Source organism: Pholcus phalangioides, unplaced genomic scaffold (genome assembly GCF_987345545.1).
Source record: "Pholcus phalangioides strain wild (caught in Gottingen) unplaced genomic scaffold, Ppha-v1.0 ptg000030l_1, whole genome shotgun sequence".
Taxonomy (NCBI): Eukaryota; Metazoa; Arthropoda; class Arachnida; order Araneae; family Pholcidae; genus Pholcus; species Pholcus phalangioides.
The window spans coordinates 6,322,968-6,343,148 of NW_028301620.1; the positions used below are offsets into that span (position 1 = coordinate 6,322,968).

A 20,181-nucleotide genomic window follows, 5' to 3' on the forward strand; every position below is an offset into this window, starting at 1 on the left:
CGCACCAAAATCACTCTGCTAGTTAAATAAAACATAAGACAGAATCGAATATTTCGAGCGAAACTGTTCGTAGACGAATTCACGAAGTCGGCCACATGCAAATGGGCAAAATGGTTCGTGCACCCTTCTCGAAACGTCACCATAAACAAGCGCAATGGGACTGGACTCAAGACCATATGTCGTATCTGAGGATGATGTCACTCTCCGCTATCCCTACAAAGGTTTTTAACAGCTGATGAAGATTGGAAAGATATATATTTGGAAAGGACGTGGATTCGATTTCCCGCAGGGGCAGAGTTGAATTTTATCTCTTTACAAAATACATCTTTGCATCAGCTGTTGTTAAAAACCTTCGCATATGTCGTATTCAGGGTAATGCTGCTTATACTTCCAGAGATGAAAAGAGGAATTTATATATAGATGTGGCCCAGGAGAGGTTGTTTTTATTCTTATTATTGGCATGATCTAAGAAAGAATCCAAGAACTTTATTCAGTACGCGACAAGGTGGAATGGAGAGAGTTTGGTTACAATAGACAGACCTCATTGGCATTCTTAAACAGTGCCGTCTTTACGCATGGACTCACCTGGGCACGGCTCGGGGGCCTAATGGGGCCTCACAAAAATGAGATCTGGTTGAAATTGTTTAGAATTTGCCAGGTAGGGCCTCAGAAAAATCACGGCCCGGGAGACCTACGATGCTCTCGAGACGACCATGTTCTTAAATGGCAGTCAGAGTTCAGAAATGTATCAAGAAACACTTCGAAAGCCATTTATTACCGTTTGGAGAAATATTAGGTGATTAAAGTTTGACTTTTCGGCAGGATAATGGTTCCATTCACACCTCAGTCTCAGAGCTATAAAAGGCTTAGTTCGTCCTGGACTGGAGTATGCCGTAAGGAGTGCAGAGAAGAGTACGCGTGCTCATGTTGGCTCACAAAGTTTGAGCTCTGAAGAGAGACTTTATTTCTTGAATATGTTTACATTGAAAGAATGTAGGTGTCGGGAAGGGACATGATAGAAGTGTTTAAAATTTTTAACGGGATGGATAGGATGGACCATGAATTTTTAACACGCCGTCAATCGACTGCTTCGACAAGGGGACACCAGTATCGATTGGTAAGGGACAACTTTAGGTTGCGGTGTTGCAGGGAATTTTTCTCTAATATGGTTGTGAATAGATGGAATAGCTTACCTCCGGGAGTTATGAATTCTAACACAATTGACGCAGAGACATAGTGAAATAAATCGGAAGGCTATCCATACTAGGAATAAGACAACTATAGACATTTTTAATGTGGACAGTGCATTATATTTTATCATCTATATATAGTTTTTATAATTTCTCTTACAAGCAATTGGCAAGAAATTCGGATGATCAATATTTGACGAAATGGGCAATAAATATGGTAACCTTGTCCTAACCTAACTGCATGAAGTAGAAGAATACATCATATGTGGAAAAAATCACTAATTGGAGTATAGAAATAAATGCAGGTAAGAAGAACAATTTTGTTTCGTAGTGCTACGAAAAAGCTTCGCGATGATGAGGAGAGAGGGGAAAAAAACAAAACTTGTTTTGAATTAATTTCACTGGTGTTCGGACGCAGTATTACGTCCTTGATCGTAAAGTAGTTAATTGGGTTACTGTATTTTGGAGTACATCATTCCATGCTTGTTATGGGTATTTTTTTGTCAGCCACCTCGTTGGGTATTTTGCCTTGTATTTGTAAGAAATTTCATTAGTTCTGAATTTTCATTTGGGCTGGAACTATAATTCCAGAATTAATGAAAGAAATAATTCCGGAATTGATGAAAGAAATAATTCCGGAATTGATGAAAGAAATAATTCTGGAATTGATGAAAATTAAGAATTAATGCAAGAAATATTCAAGAACTGGTGAAAGTCTCAACTTACCGTGAGTGCGGGGGCCCTCATGAAATGCCAAGCCCTTTGGGGGGGGGGGGGTCACACACTTTCTAAGCGGGTGGCTCAGTTTTCAAATACACTTTATGGAAAAATGTAATACAATCAAGGAGGAAATGCAAGATTTCCCCCTTTCCTGCAATATCATTCTCTGGAAACATTACCTTAAAAATTTCTCCAACATCCTTGAATTATTACGGGAGGAGTGGGGGACATCACTTATTTCAATGCCAGCAAGATTTTCACTGTTGTTTCCTTTGTGACACAATTTGTCAAAGACGTAGTTGGTTCTGCTGCATCAACAATTCTTTGCAGTTGGCTTTTACACTCGCCCGCAATCGTCACGTTGGCGCTACAACCGAAAAGTTGGGGGGGGGGGGGGGGGGGTTGGAAAAAAATCTCGGGGGTTATTTACAAAACTTTTCTTATTTCACATGCTTGGCATAGCTCTGAATGGCTTGTCTGTCCATGTTGCTCGAATTGAACGTTTGGGTAAGAACATATAGAGTGCACGATGGTTTTGAATTCTACGGATCGGCACCTTTAATGGACTGATTAAAAACCCTGAGTTTCAAAACACATGAAATTAATCAGCGACGGCACAAACTTTCAGAATCGGAAATCCACGTGAACTATGGTCGTACCTTTTCGCTGCAAAGCCAACACCACGCTTTATACGGGTTATTTTTGCTGCTTCAATCCAATCAGTTCACTGAAAAGATTCTGGATTTTATCCTCCTTCCCCCCCCCTCATTTCTAGATCGAAAACAGTGTGTTTTCTTAAAAAACTCATGATTTTCAAATAAAAAATACCCACGTGGAAATCACAATATACACGTGCTTCATCCGACGTTGCTTATAGAAATCATCTTACGAAATTATCGCAAATGAGCTTTTCTGATACCCATGGCTTTCTACGATGCACGGTTTTACGATAAGTTTTCGAAAATACTTTGTAGCAGTAACGACAAGGTCGCAGCAATACGCTCTTTCAAAAGGACTTACGAAAACCTCGTTTCTCCTTAGCGGCAGTTTCTACGGTTTTCTGCATTCCATTGCGAGATTCACGGATTATTCAATATTTACGATGTTATCGGATGGCAATTTACGCATTCCCGATTTCTCTTTTCGAGGGAAAGAAATTGTTTTTCTTAATTATTTTTTCCTTGCGATCAGGCGATTATCCAGGTTCGTTGTCAGAAATCTCCAAGTTTTAGAACAGAAAATGATTTATTTTTCCCAATTTCCCCCGACCTTTCTGGATAAAAAAAATTTTCACTGACAATGACAGGTATTTTCCCGGTTTTTCCTGACTCTTACGAACCCTGCGTATGTATTAACTGAAGATAAAGGCGCCTAGAAAGGCGGGGCAAACTCATTGTCCTCCCCACCTTCTGAAAAAAAAGCAGGAGAGGGAACATCTCTCTCGATTGGATATAGCCAGTGGCGTGTTCACTGGTGGGGAGGAGGGGGAGCTTAGTGGGCTAAACGGACCAGGGTGGCAAGTTTGGAGCGGTGGCAGATTTGAGGAATGAGTGGTCACGAAAATTATTAGAAAGGGTGGCAAAATTCGTATATCCCCCACAGGTAGTAAAACCATAAATCCATTTCTGCCTAAAAAGCTAGAGTGAGGCACTGTGAGTAAATGACCAAACGAGTGACCTAGAGAGCTTGCAAGTACGAGTGAGACCAAAACAGTGATCCAGAGGGTCAGTGAGTGACCAAAAGGGTGACGTAGAAAGTGTGCCCATGAAAATTTATAAGCATATATATATATATATCAAAGAAACAAAGGTGTATTTACAGGGGCGGGGGCTGAGTGGCCCAGAGCGGCAAGTTTGAGGAATAAGTAGTTAAAAAATCAGACTAGATAGAACGGAGAGAAGGGAGCATGGGTGGAGATACGGGGGGGGGCAGAGGTGCGTCAAAGGTGAAGTTGACTGATCTAATGTATATATGCATATATGAATTGACATCATCATCGGACCCCCCCCAGACTTCTAAGTCTATCTTCGCCTATGGAAGGGAGGTAAAATTTGTGCAGCCCACAGGAAGAAAAATCATAAATCCGTCCCTGGCTATAGCAACTTGCACACAAAGATGATGGATGAGTCAGCCTGGAGTTTCAATTCCTTTTCCTGTAACGACAAGTTTCTAAACCGGAGGTTTTCTTTTCATAACGATTTGCGATGCACAGACCTGTGATTTTAATCAACGAGGAGTCACAGAACATCCGATTTGTTAATTGTTCGTCTACAGACAAGGTATGTTGTATATAAGTATATAGTACGAGTAGCGTGATTTTTTTGTCTGTGACTGCGTGATTTTGTCTGTGAATGCGTGATACACCTACACGAAATATTCACCTGCATAAATTTAAACACACAGAATACAGGCTTTTCAAAACAATCAATAACAAGGGAGAGATCACGATCCGATTCCGTGGAATGAGAGAATCGGGTGTGAAAATATCTGGAAATTTTTTCGCTATCAATTGCAGCACACATACACAGCTGCCGCTAATCTCACAAATATTGATCCTAGTGTTTAATCCAAGGTTATACATCATTACAAGATCAACATGTACAAGGTCAGACACCAAATTTGCTTCACAATATTTGCTCGTCTCGACTTGAAAACAATTTTTTTGGATTGCAATAATTCTTCTGTAAAACGAAGGTTTCAAACACAGCTGGCGATGTGAAGATGAATTCAGGGAATGAACATTCGACTGCTTTTGCGGGGGAATCGAACCCACGTCCTATCACTTACCGGTTGGACTCACTATTAAGCCGGGTTTCCCCAGGGGCAGGTTTCCTGCGCCGCTTTTGTAAAGCGAATCGCCTAGCGCGACATGCCGTCGCAGGCTGCAACTATGGCAAAGCAGCAAGGTCTCACCACCCAAAGGCCCATTGGCCACACTTTAAGAACCTTTCTCGTAGGAAGGCAAGAACTGCGCTGTATAGGCAACTGTCGCGAGGCAGAGTCCTGAAACCCCGCTAATTAGGCAACTGCTCGAACTTTGAAGGCTGTCCCACGATGTGTTGCCAAATGTCGCGATGCAGCTGTGAGTACCATGTGTTTATTTGTATACAGTGTGTATATTCATTTTCAGGGGTTTCGGATTCCAGGAAATCCGGGGACCCAGACGATTCGGGGGGGGGGGACTTACTCGCACTTCCGGCACAACTCAATCGTTAGTAAATTGCTTATGACGATAGACCGGAGTTGTGCTCTGTTAGAATGAATGAATATCCTGTATTTTAATTTTTGGAAAAAAAGAATTCGTGTCTCACTCAATTATTTGCCACGACGACCAATTTGCCAATAAATTCTTCTGTTATCATTATTTATTCGATGTCCCTTATAATAAATAGTCAATCTCTTATATTATTTATTGATAGTACTGTTGTGCCAGATATGACCCAGGCTCTGTCTCATATGGGATATAAGCACATTACCCAGAGGGGTTGGGTCACACTGGAGAGAGATATAGTACTGGAGGAATATTGAAAATTATACAGGTATTATATCAGAATATCAGTACTTTAATGCCTCTATCTGTTGCAGACAGACTATGACAAAAATGTTCGAGACCCAACGTGATTTAAATGCATAATTGTGTATGTCAGTAGAGGGTGTGTGTGCAGGGCCGGACTTTGGCAGCTTCGAAGGGTGCGACCGCACCGGGCAGCTAAATTTTTGGGGCCGCAAAAGGGGACAAAAATGTTTTGATAACATTTTGACTTCAAATTCTTAAAGCAATAGCTTAAAATTCAGTCCAAGATAGAGAACCTATAAGGTTAAGGGCCTGGGTAGATAATCGGGTTTCTAGCCCTGAAAGCCCTAAATCTCAAGTGCCTGGGGGGGGGGCCGCACTCGCAATTTTTTCACTGGGAAGCGGACACTTTTGCCCATGTTTATTGCCAAACGGCATTTCTTTATGACCATGAAGTAGTTTACAGTCGTTCTCGCGTACCAGTGTGAACCTGGTGGGCGCCAGAGTACCCATGGCATGGTCCCCACATCCTAGGGCAGGGCCCCTAGGCCGGGATCTTTTGCGGGCCCTCCCGACCACACTTTCACGGGCCCTTTTATGATGAATTTATAACGTGAAAAAGCGAAAAAATGTTGAAAACCATCCCGGGCCCCAGGGCTGGAGCCTTGTCAGCCCACCCCTTGTGGGGCCATGACCCATGGGCACCCTGTGGTATTGGAAAACCCCTGTTCAGAGGGGCCGCAATTTTTTTTTTCTGCACCGGGCCGCAAAATACTTAAACCCATCCCTGGGTGTGAGTGTGTTTTTCAAGTTATAGCTCGTAGGGAAAAAGTAGTGTCCCGTGCTTTAAAATTTTAGAATCTGACACCCCTATTCAACGGTTCATTTTTGAGAAGACTGATAACTTTCTATGACATGAATGTCGCTCTTCACTTGTTAATACAAGATATACGGAAGGCTGGATGTTGTGAAGATATTTATTATTTGAGATGTTAATTTTTTTAAGGAAGGAAAAACTCACCTCCCGGTAGAGGCAGAGATGAGTTTTTCCTTCCTTAAAAAAATTAATGCCTCAAATAATAAATATCTTCACAACATCCAGCCTTCCGTATATCTTTCATTCTTCTGTTCTCAAACCACCGTTTCTCGCTCCGGAGACGGTGCGTAGGCGTACACAGGAAGGAGAAGGGGTGTCTTAAGAGAGGGTGAAAGGGAAGCGGTGCACCCGGGCGGCAGCTTAGATAGGTTTTATAGTCAGACACAAAAAGTTTTATACAAACACAAAGGCCACAAATGCTGAACAATGTGGCTGAAAAAAGAAGCCCATAAATAATATGGATGTCGAATATACTACAGTTGACGCTTGTTATAACGACCCAACGTTATATCGACCATTCCATTACAACGACCAGTAGGATAAGTCCCAAATGTTTCCATATAAATACTATCCTATATGTTTTCCTTTCGATACAGCGACCTCCCAACATAACGTCCGTTTTCCGTGGAACGATGGGGGTCGGTTGTTATAACGAGCGTAGACTGTATATCTAAACTATAATACCAAAAATACGGTAACCCAATAAGAGCAATTAAAAACTAATAACTACGATAAAATATAAATATACTGGCCCATAAAAAATCGTGGTTGTCTTATTCTTATTATGGAAGCTTCTCGATTTATTCCAATATGTGGTAATCGTATATATTTCTTTTTATAATTTCCCGTAGTAAAAATTCAAATGGCCAAGGGCGTAGCCAGGGGGGGGGGGGGACTTGGGGGTCTGGTCCCCCCCCGAAATGTGAGAAAATGACCGAAAAAAGGGAAAAAGATGGCCAAATCTATTGTTCTGTCACTTTGGTCCCCCCCCGAAATGAAAGTGGTCCCCCCCCCGAACGAAATTTCTGGCTACGCCCCTGCAAATGGCATCACGCTTTTGAGCCATACTTTGACAACGGAGATTTAAGAAAACTTGACGGAACGGTCACCATGGGACCGTAATACTACCAAAAAGCAAGAATGTACTGTGTCGCACAGGGCAAGTGTGCAATTTGGTGCCCCACCCACCCTCCCAGTAATTTTTCTGGAAAAAAATTCGCCTCGTTATACTTTCTCTTTATAGGATAAGTGTGAGTAATGATGGCTAATCAGTAAGAGTCGTAATTTGGATCAAAGTTAGAGCGCGGTCTTAACGCATGGGCCCACCCGGGCATGGACCGAGGGCCCTTAAGTGCAGGGGAGGGGTCAGGATATCGAAATCTGGTACAGATTATTGAGATCAAACATGTGAATTGATAGTCAGGCATTGCTAATCAGATAGGAGTCCTCATAAAAATCAATTTGCTGTTGGGCCCATGTTAATCTTAAAATGACCCAGTGATCTGGTGCAATTTAAAATGGTATAATAATCCTAGAACAAAACGCTGACAATTTCATTCAAATGGGTCTTTGGGTGGTGGGCTCCTAGGTGAGTCCAAATCGCTCGATTGCACCTTTGCAACCTTTTCGTAGTTGCCGGCCGTCTGATATGTCGACCAATGAAACTTTGGTCTCTGCAGGCCCCCTGGCCTATCCTCACGGACCTCCTCTCTGCTTTGAGGTCCCACAGGTAGGCCCTGCACTCACATATTTTCGCTTCGCTGAGCTCCGAGTTCGTTTGGATTTGCTGGCTGGCTTAACTTCTTTGGCCATGACTTCGCTGGCCACTGGGTCTTTGTGTCTGAGAGCTACAGGTGCCTTTCTTCATGGTCTTCTTCTCCACCTAGAGACCCTAGGTAGGGCTCTGCACTCGCAGAGCTAGTCGTTTTGACTAGCGCCCGAGTGGCGCAGTGGTAAGATGTTGGTCTTCCACTAATGAAGGTTGCCGTCAAAGTCCACGGGTGCGAATCCAGACAAGAACATCAGAAAAACGTTCTTTAGCTACCGAAACATGCGGCGACCACCAATAGATGGTGTCTACCCACCCAACTCCACCGGTTGGAAATTGCCGAATGGCGATATATGACCGGAGTTGGTGAACGGTAAGATAGTCGTGCATTTTCGTCAATCTGTGCGTCTTTGGTCTCTGTGGGTCTTCATGGTTCAATTCGTTGAGGTCCACGGCCCTGCTGTCGCTGAATTAGTCGTCTAGGCTTTCGGTTCTGTTTGTTTCAGGAGTGCCAGCAGAGTGTTATGCACCCCCCGCCCCGAAAGTTCTTTTTGGTCCTCTTCTCCGAGAATAAAATACGGGATAAACAAGCGTCCAACCTTCTTTTCTTTTCAAAAATTCAAGAATTTTTTTTTCTTTTTGTTAAAAAACAAACCAAAGCTCCTTTTTTTGGCGCACCAATATTTCGTGCTACAATGCCAGTCGAATAACACGAAGTCAAGGATTCAACGAATAAAATCTTCAAGGCTGGGGGTCGTTGATGAATGAACGAATTCTCTTATTGCAGAGATAAGTGTAAAATGTTTTTCTTCTCGATAAGCAGGATAACGATAAACAACTTCTGAAAGTCATCGTCGATCGTAAAGCACAGGGTTAATTAATGAACTTTATCTCGTGAGCAATCATTATCTACGAGAGTCCATCTCTCCAGCTTCTAGAATCATGACCTCCTTCTCTATTTTTATTTATTGTTTTTTTTTTTTTCATTTTCCCTTCTATTTTTATCAAGATGAACCCTCAAACGATAATAACGGAGTTCTATACTGACATTTTGTTTTTGTTCGTTTATGAACACATCCCCACCCCGACCTTATCAAAACGAAAAACGTTTCACACGAAACAGCAAAGTACGCATATAATAGCCACGTCAGCGCACCTTTTAGAGATACGTAAAGGAAAAAAAACTGATATTACCATTAGATTCAGATTCAAGAGATTTAGGGAGGATTTCAACTCCTTTCGCATCCATAATCTTACTTTAAAAAAAAAGAAGACACCCCCCCCCCCCTCTTTCTTCCTGAATCGGCAACGCGTGTGCAATAACCACGCGAGAAGATAAGCATTTTTATCTGTTCACGAGCGTAAATGAAGAATTATCGATTTTTACACACAAAAAACGCTTTACCAAAATTTCCCGATCATGTCGCTGTCGAGGGGAGCGATCGCCCCTCCCAGGTATAGACTGATATTACGAGGGAGCCGGAAGAGTTCGTCCGTCCCATAAAATACGGGACGACCCAACCAACCTATAGAAAATTAGTCGCCACTCCAGACACATCCCCCTGAGTCTGAATGAATGAAGTCCCCTTGAGTCTGCGGCTGCCCTGGGTACCGTTATAGTTTAAGGATGTGGGGCCATGATCTGTGAGCTTCACTTTATCCAATTAAAAAGAATAAACTGGAAAGATGACAGCATTTTTTCCATTTTGCGATATTTACAGTAGAAATTCACAGGGATGGAGCATCATGCAATTTCAAACATCTTGCAGTGCCCCAGCCCGGTCACATTCAAAGGCGGATTTATGGTTTTGCCACCTGTGAACACGATAAACAAATTTTGCCACCACTCATTCCAATCCGATTTTCTTGACTACTCATTCCTCAATTTTGCCACCCTGGGCAATAAGCTACTATGTCCCATCCAGGACCTGTTTTTAGGGCCGTTTTAAGAACGAACATCATGGGCCCACGGGCAAAGAGGTTTTTCTGAGGCACTCTTAACTGGCTTGATTTTCGAACTTTCTGCCTACCAATTCACATGATCACTCTCAAAAATTTTAACCAGATTTCATTTTCATGAGGGGGCTCCTCCTTTGCACTTGAAGCCCTCGGGCCACGCCAGGATGAGGCTAGGCGTTAAGACGGAACTTCCTGTTTCTTGCATGGAAAACGGGCCATGTGCGCAGGGCCCACAAATTTTCGCGACCCGAACATCGACATTTTCTTTTGATGTTTTACTTTTTTATTTTCAAATTTTGATCGTCTTGGGGAGGGAAGCATGGACCTTCCATGCCCCTCTCGCCCTGCATAAGCCCAGAGGCGCATTTATGGTTTTGCCGCCTGTGGGCTACACGAATTTCGTTGCCCTCTCACATTCCAGTCTGATTTTCTTGACCACTTATTCCGCGAATTAGCTTCCCTATGCAATAACAAGCTTGACCAACCCACGTTGGTATACGAGCCATTGATATACGCATGTATCTCTAAGTCACTCTTTTTGTCATTCACAAGCTTGCATGACCTCCACTTCCTGAAGCAGGGGCCCTAGGTTGATGTTTTAGGCGAGCCCCTGCGTACTGTTTTAGGCTCTAACATGGCTCCCCCAAGAGTGGGGCTGACAGGGCTCGGGACAATCACCATAATTTTTTTTCCCATGCTGTAAATTTACTATGGAAGGGCCCGTAAAAGATCCCAGCCTAGGGGCACTGTTCCAGAATGTGGGGGGGGGGCATGGACACACAAATGCTTGCACACACTATAGGTCACTCTTTCGTCACATGCTTGCCCACGTTGTAAGTCACTCACTGAATGGCTCCTCGGTTTCTAGGTCACTCTTTTCGGTCATTCGCATGCTTACACACATTCTAGGTCATTCCCATGCTTTCAAACTCTCTAGGTCACCTGTTTAATGACTCAATCCTCAGGTCTGTCGCTCCCTAGGCAAAGATGGATGTAAGGTTCTACTGCCTGTGATGAATTTTGCCGCCCTTCTCCTATCCTACTAATTTTATTGACCACTCATTCCTCAAATTTGCCGCCCTGTGCTATAGCTCTCTATATATAAGCTTCCCCCTGCAAATACATTTCTGCCTCAAAGCCACTTACGCGCGCGCGCATTTCTGGATCTGTTACTTAAATGTTTGCACACTTTCTTCGTCATTTCTGTACTTATTCACTAGGGGGGGGGGGGGTCATTCAAGTATTAGGTCAGCATCTATGGGGAAGGGGGTTTTCGATTTGCTGACAAGGGGGAGGTTTGGATGATGCTTACGTCATCAACCAACCTTTATAAAAATAAGAAATATTCTCTTAATAGCATCTTACTCGGCCAAAAACGAGAAAAACCTTTCGCTAGTTTGTGGGCACCTACAGATCCACTTTAGTGATCTCTAAATGTTTGGCGGATCCTTCAAGTACTCTGGAAATGTGTCCGGGCCGCTTAAGTTATCTGGAACTGTGCCACGCATCACTGTAAAGAACCGTAGTTGTGCCGCGGACCACTTAAGTAATTAGGTGTGCCGTGGGGGTAACTTCAGTGATGTAGAACTACACTGGGGGCTGCTTAAGCGCTCTAAAACTATGCCACATGTCACTCAAAATGTCATCACTAAATGTGCCTCAGATCGCTTAAGTGCTCTGGAACTTTATCGCGGGTTACTTAAGTGATCTGTGAATGCGTCACGGGCCGCTTAAATGTTCAGGAATTGTGCCACGGGTCATTTAATCAATCTGTAAATGTACCGCTTAGTTCATTTTCACAAAATTAGGTTTGGGGGCAGGCCACATCAGATAACCATCGGGGCCACATGTGGTCCGCGGGCCAAGGGTTTGCCATACATGTCTTATAAAGGGTGGGTCACAATGAATTTCTTAAAAAAGAAATTTTAAGTTATATTTATATATATTTTGAGTGAAATTTTGAGCCTTCAAATAGCATTGAAATAAACAGAAATTGATGCTCATTCCTCAGATTTGCCACCCTGGGCTAAGCCCCCGCCTCTCCTGTAAATACACCTCTGGTCCAGTGCCGTCTTAACGCATGGGGCCCGGGGGGCCAAAGAGAAGAGACCCAAAAAAAAGTAGTAGTAGTTGAATTTTTCGAGAATTTGAAAGGTAGGGTCTCAGAAAAATCACTTGGCCCGGGGACCCAAGATGCTCTTAAGACGGCCCTGCCCTAGTTCCCATTGAAGCTCTTCAAACCAAATGCACAGTAGCACAGCATTAATATCACAAATACAGTAAAACCTGTCTTGAACGGAACAGAAAAACTGTCTAGTGGATAACACAGTGGGTCTGCAAAAAAATGAAATAATAATAACAATTCAGTTGCATTGGATATTTTTGGTGAATTTGGTTTTTTGGGTCACCGAAACCGAAAATAACATTAGCTTTTTCCATCAGGTACAGATTTCTAACAAACTGAGGTTAGCTTTTATTAAAACATACACTGGTATAAAGAAAGGATAATTTTATTACGATAGGTAATGAAAAAAATATATAACAATTATAACATTTTTATAAGTTCGCAGCGTTGAACAGACGATCTATATTCATTGTTGTTGGCTACTTCACCAAACGCCAACTCTGGCCATATCGCTATATTGCAATTTACTGCCATTGATGAGATGGGTTGGAAATGAAGGCGCTATCTATCGGTGGTCGCCTCAGGTTCGTTAGGGAAAATATCTTATTTATATCCTCCCTTTGGGTTTGAACCTGGGACCGTAACAGCAACCTTCACGATGGTAGACGAGCATCTTACCGCCACGCCACTCGGGTGTCCATTGTTTTTTTTGGCTGCGGAACTTTTTTTATTCTTTCTTTAATGCTGCTTCTACTACGTTTCCGTTGCTTTGCGCATTGTTTCCCGCTAAACACACACACACAACAATAGCTATTTTTCTAAAAAGTAGAACCAATATGACAAAATTAATGCCCGATTCGGAATCAGCGCCCAATATCTCCCTAAAATCACTTTTATAATTATATATCTTTGGCAATAACTCACTATATTGGTTTATAACACATGGTATCAATGCGAATTGTATGCTGCTTATGTATTACCACTGGAATTTAATTTTCACTTTATCTCAAAAAACTAGATGATTTTTAAAATTATTTTTCTAGTAATGAGCATCCTAAAAATTATAAGAAACCCTAATTATTTTTAATAAACTTTTTTCATCGTAAATAAACCTAAACTCCCAATGCTACTGCAATACTGCACATATAAATGGGCCTTTAGTCTATTTTTAGATTTAAAAAAAAAACCTGTTGAAATGGAAAAAATTTTTGGTCAAGTGCTAATTTTTGTTCTTTTGATGGGAGAAAGTTGATCATACAGATCCCCCTTTTGTTGGAAACTTTTTTACTTTCTGGAAAAATGATGAATACTTATTATCTATATGAACTGGTTCTGGAAGTAAGGAGTTAGGGAGGAAGCAAATTTATTATTCAAACTTTAGTAAGCCAGTTTGACATTTGCTCTAAGATGGAAATGGCAGCTTCTGTTAGAAAACACTGCTGTTTCTTGATTAAAATATTGATATAATTTCTATTTAAAATAGTTTAGAAGATGAATAGTCAAGCGACACTGCATTTATTGTTCTGAGCAATGCTGTGTTTTAGCATTTTATTGTAGAAATGGCAACCAACCACAAGAAACACATTTTGGATTCACACATAGAAATGAAGGTCAGAGACAAGAGAAAGCATTACAGAGATGTAGAATCTTTCTTTCACAAACGTTATTGGGGTTTTTGATCTCATTGTCACTATTTTTAAAAGGTACACAAAAAATTTCTGATTTACGAGTAATTTACTATTACGAGTAATTTCAGAATTGTTAACTAATAATTCATGAAAAAATTAAGAATTTTTGAAAAAAATAATTTACTAATTAATGAAAAAATAATTTCAGAATTATTGGGAAAATTTCAAATTCAATAAAAGAAATAACTAAAATAATTATTAAATTTATTTATTAATGGAAGAAAGTTATTTGAAAATAAATAAAAATTTAAATTTAATATGAAATAAATAATTTTAGAATAAATAAGTGTTCAATATTTTCAGAAAACCTTATTTAATATCCAAGAATACCACGGTATGACTTGGTGGCCCACGGGCTGTGTGGAAAGTTTAATTTGGCCAGCAATGTCTAAAAGGTTGAAGATCCCGGTCTAAAAAAACATCAGGGAGACAAATTTTACAGTAACTCCAACTTCAAATATGCAAGTAAAAATTCTTCCACATACATTTATATTTTTACTTATTGAAATGGCACTTGACTATGAAATATATATTTTGACCATCTTGAAACTTCAAATACACTGTAGCAATAACAAACATCATCTCCGATAGCACTAAATAAAAATTATAAAACTATGCAGTTAATGTGAACACTGACATAAAACTGACATATTTTCTGATACTAGATTGTCAGGTAACTCAGTAATGAATAAAAGCAACATTATTTAGGCCTGAAAAATGCAAAGTACCCTTTCAAGAAGAAAAACTGTCATTGTACCAAAAAATATTACATAATTATTAAATCTTGTATAAAAATTTCCACAATACGTTCTAGAAATTATGTAAATAATAATAAAAGAAAATTGGTAGAGCATTCTTCAAGTACACAGGGCTTTTCTTCATCTAACATAGAATGGCCCTTCGTAAGTCTTTGAAATCATCTTTCTTATGATCCCTGAGATATTGCATTGAAATGGAATTCAAACAAGGTTCCCAGCAAAATTGGATTGATCCCCAACCAAAACTAAAAAATTTCTTCAACTTCTTCCTGAACAAACAAAAATATAATTCAAAAACCTAAACCTCCCAAGTGTTTTCCACTCAGAGATATTTTTTTTTCGACTAAGCAGGTTTCCCTATTATTAAATACAGTGAAGCCTGTCTAAGACAGACACTGTATGAGACACAAACCTGTCTTGAATGAAGAATTAGAAGAGAGATCAACCATTCAATGATTAGTGCTTTGATAGGCATCTTTATAAAACAAAAATATGGCTGACACAGAATGTTATTTCAGTTGCTTGATGTTCTGTTTCATACAGGTTCGATTGTATTTGCACATTTGCCTGAATTTAGCCCAATATTTTTTAATTTCCCTGACTTTTCAGGTTGTTGGGAACCCTGACACAGTTTTAAACTCAATATACGAACCCATATATAACCTATATATACACATATTTCTCTTTCTTTCAGCAGCCAAATATTTTGAATTTGCCATATCGTATCACGGTAGACTTGATATAATGGTATTATTTTTTGGGAAAATATTCACTATGGCATATCTCTATACAACATTAATCCAAAATGCAATATAACATGAAATTTAAAACTATAACAATAATAGTAAAATAGTAGTGATGTATTGAATAGAATCTCTCTCTCTCAGTACACTTGTTTTCACATACTTAAAACAGTCACTTATATCACAGCTGAATTTTCTTTGCAATGACTTTTTTTTCTCCTATATATAATCCTGATTAGTGAAGTTTCAAATTAGCTTCTGTTAACACTGCAACTCTATTTCACTGCTTTAATTTCCTATCACCTTTTCATTTCATGTTTTCCTATCTCTTCCAAAGCTTCTGGATTCATTTTTAAACTCTCATTCATTGAATGAAGCTTCAGTGAAAACACACCACCCTTTTCTAAGGGATTCTCTTTTACTTTAGAACCAGAAACTACATTGGGAACTACATTTGGTGGTTGCTCAATTTTCTCATTGTTTTCTTGCATAGCTTTTATTTGTTGTTTATTAACATTGTCAGGCAAAATAGCACTGCCCTTACTACTAGGTAAATTAGCATTTGGACTGTTCATTTTCCCTATACTGTCAACACTCTTTTTGAATTCAGACGCATTACTGACCCGTTTGATTTGCCCATTGTTCAAGTTCTCTGGAGGTTTGAGAGCCTCTTTGTTTGGTAAAATCCCACCATCTTGTCTTAAAGGCTTCACTTCAGGTGGTGATTCTATAAGATTTGGGCTAATAATTTTTTTAGGTTCAAAACCATATGATCTGTTTGTTTTTTCTTTATTTAGAGATGACTTAATTTCTCTATGCAGCTTTGGATCATCGATTTTAACAGGCTCATCTACTCCAACATTGCTTTGCGCGATATTACTGATTTTATTTTCTACCGGTTGAATATCTACAAGACTGATTTTAGCACTGAGTTGCTTGTCTTTGTCTATATTGATCTGAAGTTTTCCTTCTATCTGATTAATAGATGCAGTGCTCTTTGACAACTCATAGCCCATTTTTTCTCCATGTCTTTCTTGGTGCTGCCGCATTTCTTGCAGGACTTTCTTCTGTTCTTCTATTAGGAGTTTCTGTTCTTTATTTTGCTCTTCTAGTTTTCGAATAAGAAGCTCCTGCTTCTCTTTTAATACTATATCCATGCTGCTTGCAGATGTTAGACTATTCATGATGTTATTTTTTTGGATCTCTTTGTCTTCTTTCTGCAACGCCTGTGGGTCTAGATCGCCAACTGGATTCACTTTCTCCAACTGTTTGGAAAAAAAGAGGCAAAATTCACACAATTGAGCTAATATACAGATTTATAATTAATTATCTCATAGTTAATTCTTTTGGGCACACACATACACAGGTATAAGATTTTCTAATAAAAACTGACAATATATTATCAAATTCTCCTAAAAAATATTCATCAGCAACAGATAACGAAACTGTTTTTATACAAAGAAATCTTGTGCTATAATAATAATATTTAGTACACTGTGGTCTGTCAAATTTTTGTTTGTATAAAATAAAGGAATAAAAAAAAAAATCATTCATTGCTGAAATTAATAGACTTTATGCATCACTCAAAATAGAATATTGAGAAAAATATCTTTATTACAGTTCAAAAATCATCCAAAATCAAAGAAATGTTTTCTTCTTCTTCTAACATGCTGCTTTCAGAATAAACCTCCAAAGCAGTGTCCTGGTTATAAACCTCTGCTGTTACCAGGGGTCACTGGGAAGATTTCAGGAACTCTATAAACTTAGATGAGAAATGAATTGACTCACTCTCTATTTTTATATCATATTCAGAACATTATTCTCAAAACGGGCGTGAAGCCTCCATTTTATTGGCAGGAGTCCAGGGAACACCTGCTTTTATAATTATTCCAGCTTCCCCTTTCAATCTCTCTCCTTTTTATCACGGTAGAATTAAATGTCCCTACTGAGCAGAAAATTATCAAAGACCCTAGGCTAACATTTCAATTGTACTAAGAGAAACTTAAAGATTGCTTCACAGAGCGATTCTCTTGCTGCCACAAGATTGCCTTCACCCAGAAAGGCATCGTCTCATCATCTGAGGCTCAACAGATGATTTGGGTGGAGCAGTGCCATGGATGAAAAAAAAATTGTTTTCAGTCACAGTAACATGGCAGGTCCAGATTAATTCAAAATATTATGAAACAGGTTCTATTGCATATATACAGGGATTGGACAAAATAATATGAACACGTGTGAAATAAGACAAAATCTTTATTAATAGGTGGTTGGCCCTCCTGTTGCATTAATTACAGCTTGTATCCATTGTGGGATAGACAAATACAAGTCATGCACAACAGTCACAGGGATATGTAGCCACTCCTCCTGCAAAAAGGTCACTTATTCAGAACATGTCTTTGGAGGTGGAAACCTACTGCGCAGTTTGGCCTTCAAAATACCTCACAAAGGTTAAGATCAGGGGCCTCAGCGGGCCACACGAGGTGTTGCAGTTCATCATCGTGTTCATTAAGCCAGTCTCTGACAATTCCAGCAGTGTAAACAGGTAAATTATCATCTTGGAACAGGTCGAGAATCAGGGAACTAATATTGTACCATTGGATGAAGATGGTGGGCCAGAATACTGACATAAACTGATGCTTTAACCCGCCCATCAAGAACGACAAGTGGGCCGAGACCACGGTGAGACATCGCGCCCCACAGCATCACTGATCTCCCTCCATGCTTAACAATAAGAAGGAGCAGTCAACATCATAGGCTTGTGCTGGCGTTCTCCAAACATAAACATATCCGTTAGTCTGGAATAATGTGAACAACGATTCATCTGACCAGATGACATTCTACCATTGCTGTTGTTTGTCAAAAAAAGTAAATTTAATTATACGTATACCTTTGCATCACTCTCATGAGGAATGGGTGGTTCCTGTCTTATTTCCCCTATATTTGCTGTATCTGAAAATATTAGAAACATTACAAAAACTGAAGTGGAGAATATTCTTTACATTATTTTGAAACAATTTATTTATCAGCATCCATATTCAAATCATTTTCCATGTATGTAAAATGTCAGATTTTATAACAAAAATTCAACATTAATTCAATTACAATGAATGGCATGAGATACATATAATAATTTTAAAGAGTATATAAATTTAGAGAGATAGATGGCTTTTTCTCAGCCCAAGATATATCAAGGAAACAGTTATTTTCCAGATATTATGCTGAGGTGCACTCGGAAAGAAAAGTCATCTGGATATTATGCAAGAGGGCCTGGGTTTGTGTCCCGGCGGAGACGCGATGACTTTTCTTTCCGAGTTCACCTCAGCATAATATCCGGAAAATAACTGTTTCCTTGATATATAAATTTAGTTGATAAATTATCATTAGGCCGGGATTACACTATAAAAGTTTAATAAAACATATTTTGCACAAAACTTGAAAAAACAAACAAACCAATAAGCCTATTCATTACATTCTAGGGAATGCAACCAAGATTATTGGTTGCATTTTTCAAGTTTTTAAAAAGAACTTTCATTAAACTTTTATAGTGTAATCCCGGATTTGGAGAAAACACTAAGAAACATATTTTGTAAAATTGGTTAATTCAATTTTTTTTTTGCTGCATATAATATCAGTTTTCCTCTACAACCTTTCATATGAGACACCCTAAATAGACGAAGTGTTTTTTAAATATTTCTTTTCTATGTAAAGGGATATTAAATGTTTCACCTCCAGGTCTCAGAGAAATGAATTTTTTAAAAGAGCATAAACTCTTGTTTTGATTGAAAAAATTGATATTAACACTTCATAGTGTTAATACCAATTTATAGATAACCATGTGTCGTAAACTCAACATGTCTTTGACGGTATCACAAATAGTCAAAACTGAATGATCTAAAAGTTTGAGAAATCTATTTTGAAAGGTTTGATAGGCAGTAGGTTGGCATTATAATCACATCCCCAAGTTATTATTCTATATTGTAATGAAGATTGTATCCATGAGTAGTATCAATATGTTTTATGTTCGGCCGTCCCACCTTTACAGGCATACAGCAAGGTGGGTTTGATGCAGCTATCACAATTTCACAGCTATAAAAGCAAACAACTCTCTTGACAATATACTGAGCTTAGAAGAAGTTAACAACAAAAACTTATAAAACTTCAAAGTAAACATATAACAAGTAATTGTGGGACAAACAAAAACATTAAGGCTTAAAATTATTGTTGAAATAAAAAAGTCCATGCATAGTATGCAGCGGCGTAGCCAGAAATTTTGTTTATGGGGGACCGCTTCATTTCGGGGGAGACCAAAGTGATAGAACAATAGATTTGGCCATCTTTTTCCCTTTTTTCAGTCATTTTCTCACATTTTTTTCAGTCATTTTCCCAAGTCCCTCCGCTACGTCCTTGGTAGTATGTTTGAAAAAGGAAGGATGGGCAATTTTATAAAGATGATAGAAGCTGCAGAGAAAATATCTAAGTTTTTGATTAGTATAGCAACGTGAAATTTTCATTTCAAGTTTGAGTCTACCTGGATTTCTATCCTTTATTCTGTAAACATGAAATTCTCCCTCTCCCGGTCACTCAAAATATATGTGTTGACCATTTCAACACAACTATTATGAAAAAACCAAATAAACCAAACAGAAATGCAAATACCCTTCTTGTTAGAGAAGAAAAACATACACTGCAAGTGGCTGAACAAACAAACCATGACTGAATAAAAAAAATATAATGACCCTTCTGATTTTATAAGAGGCAACCATCTGCACCAGATAATTATACAGTTAGCTCAGAATAAGTTCAGGTAGCAAACAACTTATAGTGCACTGACTATACTCA

At 39.2% G+C, this 20,181-nt stretch overlaps 1 protein-coding gene across 2 annotated transcripts in view; it reads right to left on the reverse strand.

Annotated features, from left to right (window-relative positions):
- Positions 1–15,504: 15,504 nt before the first annotated feature.
- Positions 15,505–20,181, reverse strand: part of LOC149067497 (uncharacterized) — a 28,281-nt gene continuing 23,604 nt past the window's right edge. For both annotated transcript variants that reach the window (XM_089252631.1, XM_089252632.1), the window contains 2 exons: positions 18,230–18,291; positions 15,505–16,607 (listed from right to left, as the gene is read on the reverse strand). In XM_089252631.1, coding sequence (XP_089108757.1) covers positions 15,642–16,607; positions 18,230–18,291 — 1,028 coding nt within the window. In that variant the 3' untranslated portion in view covers positions 15,505–15,641. The remainder of the gene's footprint in view (positions 16,608–18,229; positions 18,292–20,181) is intronic.